The sequence below is a fragment of the Nicotiana attenuata genome, unplaced genomic scaffold (genome assembly GCF_001879085.1).
Source record: "Nicotiana attenuata strain UT unplaced genomic scaffold, NIATTr2, whole genome shotgun sequence".
NCBI classification, from domain to species: Eukaryota; Viridiplantae; Streptophyta; class Magnoliopsida; order Solanales; family Solanaceae; genus Nicotiana; species Nicotiana attenuata.
This window is the reverse complement of record NW_017670992.1, coordinates 25,340-34,156: the sequence shown is the minus strand read 5'-3', so window position 1 is coordinate 34,156 and position 8,817 is coordinate 25,340. Positions and strand designations below refer to the sequence as shown.

At 37.8% G+C, this 8,817-nt stretch overlaps 1 protein-coding gene across 1 annotated transcript; it reads right to left on the bottom strand.

Moving 5' to 3' along the window:
* Positions 1 to 417: 417 nt before the first annotated feature.
* Positions 418 to 1,026, bottom strand: LOC109245051 (putative protein TPRXL). The gene has a single exon (XM_019412235.1). It carries the CDS (start codon positions 1,024 to 1,026, stop codon positions 418 to 420), a length of 609 nt encoding a protein of 202 aa, XP_019267780.1.
* Between the last annotated feature and the right edge of the window lie 7,791 nt (positions 1,027 to 8,817).

Here is an 8,817-nt window from a genome sequence, read left to right as displayed (position 1 = left end):
TGTGGAGATGCATTGAGACTGGGTTCTCCTGCATTGAGAACTGGCTTCGCCTCAGAGTTGGGGTTAACAATACCGCATATTTTGCGGCAGCTCTGTTCACTGCTGGTCGCAGATCGAACGAGCACTTCATGAGTGCCACAGGGCAATTGTAAATGAACTTTTTGTCCTCTCTCTCCGGGAACATCATAAGGGCTGCTTCTCTGAGGTTTGAGATTTCGGTGAACGAGCTTGTGGGCAGTGGGATGTCCATGATATCTTCCTCCATCTCTATTTCTTCTTGTTCTTGAGGAGGTGGGATATCCATTTGGTTCTGATTGAGGGGAGGATCCTGGGCTTGCTGGGGTTGCCAAGGAAAGATCAGTGGATTGTCAATGGTCATCTCCAGTGGGAAGAAGAATGGGAGGTTTGGTGGAATATTCATGTTGAGAGGGGGGGTTGAAGTGTGGGGGGAGGTTCCAATGGTGGTGCATGTTGTGGTAAAGCGCGGGTGCTAGAGCTGGGGCTAAGGGATCTAGCACGTTGGCCATCCACATGTGGTTTAGATAGTTGTCTAGTGCCAATCTCATGCCTTCCGATATCATTTGCGCCAGGAAGGTTGGATTCTGAAGAACTATCAGTACCTCCCTGCCTTCTATAGTCATGGTGAAGAAGACTGGTTGGCCCTGCAACCCTTGCTCGATCCATGACTGCGGTTGCTGTGCAGGGTTGGGAGGATGTGCTACATACACTAGTTGTTGGTGAGCTATGTGAGGGGGCATGGGAGGAAAATTCTCCATTGGATTCATTGGAGGCCTGAAGTGGTAGAGAGTTGGATATCTTGTTAATAGAGGAAGGAGGGGAATTATCATACTGAGATGCTGGAGAGGGTATTAATGGGGCCTCATTAATAGGGTGAGGACAAGAGAGTGATGATTGAGAATCTCTGTCGTGAGATTTATTAGAGGATGTATTGGTTAATTCTTGTGTGGAGTAGTGTTTATTAGGGGCTAGTGTATCAACTTGCATGGCCATTTGTCCATCCGCCATAGCCGCGTGTGTTAGTGAGGAGTTTTGAGGGTTTTGATTGGGTTGTTTTTTTGCAACTTGGGGCCTACCAAATAGGTTATTAGAAGATTCTGAGGGACTTGAGAGTAATTCTTTTTCATTAGGCATAGTAGGTTTACACACGTTTATGACACGTGTCGCGTTTGTTTGAGAAAGCTGTTTTGTTTGTATCGAAGAAGATGGGGAATGCAGAAAGGTTGCGTTAAACAATTGGTTTGGCTCTTCACCTTCTTCATCAGGTGGGTGGAGTGGATTAAATTTATTGGAGAGTTTGATCTTCTCATTAATGGAACTTTCTTGCATTATGCTTTTGTTATTAACGACACCCCGTGGGATGCAGATATTAGAAGAGTTTTTATTCAAATTGTCTTGATAGTTTATGTCCATTTTCCCAGGCTGCTGGGTATTTGATTGGGACGAGGTGGTGTGGGAATCATTATTTTTAACCTTGAAAGAAAGTTTTTGGGAGGAGGGTACTTACCTGAATCCGCTGCATAAATTTTAATGTTTATACCTGTAGTAGGATTTTCTTGCTGGGTAGTAGTCGTGGCTTGCTCCATTTTTGCCTTTAACCTATTGTTTTGCCTCTTTTTCCTGCCAAAGAGCACTGTCTGCCACTCTTCCTCTTGTACGTGATTTTTATAGGGTTGGCCGTTGATGCCATTCTTTGCAGATTTTTCTGGGTCATGTCCTTTGATCTCTTGGTACTGGTATCTTGATCTAGTATGGCCTAACCTTCCACATAATTTGCATAGGAAGCCCTCTCCTTCATAGATTATTTGCTGCAGATGTGAGCCAATAGGGATCCGTGTTGTGACTGGTTCCTCTAATGGAACTTGGATGCACAACCTAGCATACCGTCCTCTGAGAGTGGCACTCGTACAAGCATCAATTTTCAGCAGTGATCCAATAGAATTCCCAATTTTCCTCAGTAAGGCTACATCATAAAACTCCGTGGGGAGTTGTGGCAATCGTACGCAAACCGCAGAGACAGTTTGTTGTGCCTCTGCGGCTACAAAATTTGTCTCCCACAACGCTTAATTGATAGAAAGTGTCCATTAACAAACCATGGCCTATTTTGGAGGACCTTCCGCATGTTTTCTTCTTGCGTGAACTTTACAATGTAATAGTCATAGCCTAGGTCTATTAGAGGAAATTGTTCCGTAGGTTTCCACAACTCTTGTATTTTTGCTTTTAGGTAGTGGTGAACTATTCTTTTTCCAAAGAGTTTGATAATCAATGAGAATTTCCAAGGGTAGTGAAGTCTTTCCTTTTCTTGTTCTGTGAGGGGAATTGCTTTGATTTCACCAACATATGAAGATGACTTTTCTTGTGGTTGGATAGCTGCTCTAGTATTTGAATCTTGTATTTGTCCATCATCAATGGCATCCATATCAAAATCAATTTGTTCTTCATTTGCAAGCAACTTTTCCTTGAAGTTGAGTGGAGGGCTGTTATGCATTGTGTTTGGTAATATTTTTGGTGAGATGTCTGGTGGTTTTGGGGGAATTTGTGATGATTCCAGGCAAAGAGTATTTGTGTTCGTAGAGAGCATTTCCCTTGACAAGACTTGTTAACTCTCTAAATTCTTAAAATTAGTTCATCGAAAGTTTCATATATTTAATTGTAACATGAAAGGGATTACAATTATGTTACATCATCAAATAAAAAAATTATATAAGGTAATTAAAATTTAATTTATTTAAAATACCGATTGCTTCTACATAGTTTAAATGAGAAAATAAAGTTTTAGTTAATTTTCAAGTCCTAAATATAAAGATATTATAGTTATGTTAAATAATTCTAGTAAGGAAGGATTAAGAAACTATTGGCTAAAATAGAAACCTGAATATTAGTCTCAAAATTCCATATGGTTACTATGTTTGACCCCCAAAATACATATATTGATACGACGTTTTATTATAGCATTCCAAAAGATTTTGTTTGTTGAATTGTTCCTAAATAATTTTGTAATTTAATTATATACTATCTAGCATTCCTTAAAATTCCACTAATAAGCATTAAAGTAGTTATCGTAACAATGGTTGCATTTGTAAACTTGCTCCGACGTGTCATACTTTTTTTCTTTATTTTCTATTAGTAGTCTATGTAAGTAAGATTTTATTTGAGTTTAAATTCCTGAATCTTAGGGGTTTTACATAATCTAAAAAAAGAAGGATTTTGATTACCAAAATTTTAGCTAACTTCAAAGTCCATAATATTAGGAAAATAACTTAAATTACTTTTTTGTCCTATGTAAAATTTATTTTTTAAGGGTAAAAAAGGCGAACGACATTTCGCTAAGGGCATTCGTGCTTTTAATATAGTAATATTATATATATATATATATATATTAATATATATATATATATATATAATATATTATATATATAGAATATAGATAGATAGATATAGATTTATATGTGTCTGTATTGTATGATTGAGAGCGATAACGTACAATTAAGAATAATATCAGGGGATTGGCAAATCTTGAGTTTGTCTTTCCAATGATGTGAACAAAATCATGGGAATATAAAAAAATTGATACGTTCAGTTTGAAGTTGTTACTATAATCAGAAAATAATGATCATTATTACGCCTCAATTCCAAATAAGTAAATCAGCTATATGAATTCTCGTTGATCATGTTTCTTAAATAAGTAAACTCATCTCAGGCCAATACTATACGGAATAAAAAGTATTAGAAGTTTTTTATATTTTCTACTGACATGTAAAAAACTCGTGCGTGAGAGTTACTAACAAAGCTAATGAACAAAATTTATTTCTAAAACGACCAAAAGACTTTCTAATCCATGATGTTGCATTATTCATGATACTATGTGAATAAATACAATATATTGGTTTCTTTTTAATTTTAATTTTTAATTTCATTTTGGATGTATAGGAATATGCGAGTGATGCAATTTAAATGGTGGCCACGAGTCAATTTGATCTATAAAAGTGAATGCTGAAGACTATTTGAGCTATTGTGATGTTTGAATACATTTGATTTGTGGAGTTCATTCGTAGTGTAACAACTTGAAACATTACTTTATTAGTATGTGTAGTAATAAGAAATATGTTTTATTTCGATGTTTATTACAAATATATGCATTTGAATTATTGTTATTACTTAGTGCTTGAGATTATCAAAATAGAAGAATAGTGTATTTCAAGTAAATGTGAATACAAGGTATATGAAAAAATATGTAATTATTGAACCAAAAAATTGTGGCGTTAAATATATTTTAACCTAGATAAAATTGCAACGCTTCATAAGTGTGTGCTATAGGGATGTCAACTATATGGCCTAATGATTGTAGAGTGGCATGAACATTAACAAAGGCTACACTTCCGAAGTGTTAGCGTTAGAAGTAACACTCCAAAAGCGTGGCCTATAAGGTAGCAAAGGCCACGCTTCATACATGTAGCTTTAGGACATAAAGAATGTTGCCATATGAGGTACTATAAAGCGTGGCTTTTGTTTCTTATAGGCTACGCTTTTAAGGTGTGGCTTTCAAAGCAACACTTGAAAAGTGTGGCCTTAGGAAAAAGGTTACGCTAGTTTAGACCACCCTCCGAAAAGTGTTGCCTAAAAGTGAAAAGTGTAGTCTTTGATCAAATACCACACTTGTAAATAGTTTAGGCCACACTTTTCAGGGGTGGTTAATGGCCTAAAATGTTGTAGTGCATCAATATATCTTGGTAAATAATAGATTTCTCAAAGGACAATTGATTTGATAGTGTTACATTGAAAATGTGGTCGCCGGAATATGTGTTTGGTAGTGTATGTCTTATATTTAAGAAAAAACCGACAAATAACCGAAAAAACCGAAAAACCGACATAAGCCGAATCGAGAAAAACCGACTTAATTGGTTTTGTTTGGTTCTAATATTTGAAAAACCGACTTACTTGGTTTGATTTCTTTTTAGGGAAAAACCGATCCAAACCGAACCATGAACACCCCTACTGATAGGAATGGGAGGGAAAACATGGGTCCACAAAAGGGCGTGTTCACAAAATTCAACTGTAGGACAATACATCGACAGTTAGGCCTAGGGGTTCCTGCTTTGATGCATATAGATGTGTCAAAGAAGAAAGCTTAAAAGGTATATGATCAACGTTAAACTCAATTATGGTATATTATTAGTAGAGAAATTATATAGACAGGCCTTACTTCACTTTCTGCAATATTTCTTGAAGCAAATCCCATTACCTGAGTTTCTATGGGTAAGCTTATTGGTTTGTTCATTCTTGTTACAGCCATTCCCATTTATGTGGGGGATTGTTGGACTTTAAAGGCATTGGGCTTCAAAGACTTTAAGCATTGGGCTTTAAAGTCTAAGAGTGTGAATTGGAAATGGTGGGAAATAAAATGGAGGGAAATGAAAATTTGAATAAAGTGAGCTTTTGACTTGCACTTTGTCCCTCATTGGTGAGGGACAACTACATTTGTGTGCTTATATATAGAATCACTCCTTAAAGCTCTTAAAAGGAGTTAAAGAGAATGAACCCTCACGTCGTCGTTGCTCGGCTTGGCTTCGGCTTCGGCTTCGGCTTGGATTTGATTGGATTTGGATTTGGAAAATGATCGATCGATAAGATTATTTTTGGACAAAATTTATTTAATTAATTAATTAATAATTAATTAAATGCCAGATCACTGCTGAAGATTCAGAAGGATAGTCTAGCCGCGGTCCTGGCGTAACCGAGGTAGGACTGCGCCAGAACACTGCTGCAGATTCAGAAGGCTAGTTTGGCCGCGGTCCTGGCGTAACCGCGGTAGGACGCGTAAACTTTCAAGGAAGCAATGTCTTCCTCAGAAGCACAATATTGGAAAGAAGCTGTCAATAGTGAAATAGAATCCATATTGAGCAACCATACCTGGGAATTGATTGATCTTCCTCCAGGTAACAAAACATTGGGTTCTAAACGGATTTTCAAGAAAAAAATGAAAGACGATGGTACTATTGACAAATACAAGGCAAGACTTGTTGTCAAAGGATTTAGACAGCGAGAAGGTTTTGACTATTTTGACACATACTCGCCGGTAATAAGAATTACATCCATTCGGATGCTAATAGCGTTAGCCGCCTTGTATGGTCTTCAAATCCATCAAATGGATGTAAAAACAACCTTCTTAAATGGTGATCTAGAGGAAGAAATTTACATGAACCAACCCGAAGGGTTTGTGGTTTCGGGAAAAGAAAAGAATGTATGTCGACTTGTTAAGTCCCTTTATGGACTAAAACAAGCACCCAAGCAATGGCATGCGAAATTTGACCAAACAATGTTGTCAAATGGCTTTAAGATTAATGAGTATGATAAATGTGTTTACATTAAGAACGTTCCAAATCATATAGTCATTGTTTGCTTATATGTTGATGATATGCTAATAATGAGCAAAGACATTGCCGACATTCAAGCTACTAAGCGTATGCTTGCTAGTAAGTTTGATATGAAAGACTTAGGAGTTGCCGATGTAATTCTAGGAATTAAAATCCAGAGGACTCCTCAGGGTCTAGCTTTGTCTCAATCACATTACGTGAAAATGGTACTTGAAAAATTCAAACACTTGGAATTTAGAAGTGCAAGAACTCCAATTGACTTAAATCATCATCTTATAAAGAATAAAGGTGAAAGTACGTCTCAATTGGAGTATGCTCGTGTGTTGGGAAGCTTAATGTACATCATGAACTGTACACGACCTGATATAGCTTGTGCAATAAGTAAACTTAGTCGATTCACAAGTAATCCAAACAAACATCACTGGGTGGCAATGAAACGAGTTCTGGGATATTTGGAATATACCCAAGACTACACTTTGCACTACAATAAATATCCTGCGGTTATCGAAGGATATAGTGATGCAAATTGGATAACCGGCTCAACAGAAACAAAGTCCACAAGTGGATATGTTTTTACTGTTGGAGGAGGAGCAGTATCTTGGAAGTATTCCAAACAAACGTGCATCGCTCGTTCTACAATGGAATCAGAGTTTATAGCTTTGGATAAAGCCGGTGAAGAAGCTGAATGGCTTCGAAATTTCTTAGAAGACATTCCGTTCTGGCCAAAACCTTTGGCTACTATTTGCATACATTGCGATAGTGAAGCTGCAATAGGACGGTAGGGAGCGTTATGTATAACGGAAAGTCTCGTCATATACGACGAAGACATAACACCGTTAGACAACTACTTTCTAGTGGAATTATCACTATTGATTATGTAAGATCAAAGGATAATGTGGCGGATTCGCTTACAAAATGCTTAATTAGAGAGGGAGTTGAGAAATCATCTAAGGGAATGGGACTATGGCCGAGGACAAGTCAACATGGCGGTAACTCTACCTAGAATTTTGGATGTTCCGAGATCTAGGTTCAAGGAGCTCAAACAAAGTTGTGATTGACCGGTTCAACATTGTCAAAGTAAAATATTTGGTCCCTTCTCGTGATGAAGACAATGTTCAGTAACAAGGATAGAACTTTACACGTTCTTTAATGATTACCTAAGTTTGATGTGGTGTTTATCAAATAGTGTCAATCTAAAGGATTACACGTTTAGGAATCACCTATGTAAGTGTGAAGTGGAAGCCGCTTCAATGAGAATTTTGTAAGGCCAATTCTCTACACACTTATGAAACCAGGCGGTGTTCATGGCTGAAACGAACACAACAATGAGAACCAAAAGACGGTTAAGGGTTGGTTGTGTGACATATGGTTGTCTAGGTTAAGGCTGTTGGTGGGCCGGTCTGGGACCGGGACCGGACCGGGCCCGCGGTCCTAACGGGCTAAACGGTCCCGGCGGGCCGGTCCTGGTGGGCCGGTCCCTTAATGGGTAGGAAGCCCGTGACGGGCCGGTCTTGTACACGAGGCCCACGAGACCGGGATCGCTAAGCCCGGGACCGGCAGGCGGTCCTGGGCCGGTTCAACCGGGCCTAGCGGTCCTAACGGGCTCCAACGGCTAATTTTTAAAAAAAAAAAATTTTTTTTTTTAAAAAATAGCTAACGGTCAAATTTTAAAATCTAGCCGTTGGCCTTTAATTTTCAACCGTTTGAAACTTTAAAAAATAGCCATTTGGCCCCCAAACTTTATTTTAACCCCAAACTTTATATAATTACACTTTTCCCCAATTCTCAACTATAAATACCCCCTCATTCTTTCATTTTTACTCACCAATTCATCAATCTATCTCAATCTCTCTCAATCTATATCTAATTTCTCTTCTATAATTGCTTATTTTATTATTGCAATTTCGTGAAAAATTGTGAAGTTGGTGAATTGAAGTATTCAAGTCTTCAAGTCTTCAACGATTTTCAATTTTCAAGAAGTTGTTCGGCAATTCGGTAAACTCGTTCCAACTCTTAAGTTTTAAGAATATATTTTTGTGTGTTTAGTTTGCATAATTGTAATTAATATGCATTTTCTTTGAAAAAAATGTTTGGTGGTAAGGGAAAAGCTAAAATTGGTGAAAGTAGTCTCCAACCTACTACCCTTCCCCCGGCTCCCCGACCCAGACCTATTACCCGTCCTGCTGCTCCTATTATTCTTGATAGTGATAACCCTTGTTTTCAATTTTCTGATAGTGAATTTTGCCATAATGTTGCACAAGGTGAACAATTAAATGAAGAAGTTATGAATGCTCTTTATCCTAATCAAACTATCTTAGAAAATGATGAGGAAAATGAGGATGTAGATGAAACCCAACCGGATTTAGATGATTCACCTACTAGTCCTGTTAATAACCCAACTGATGCCCCGCCCGACCCACCTGTA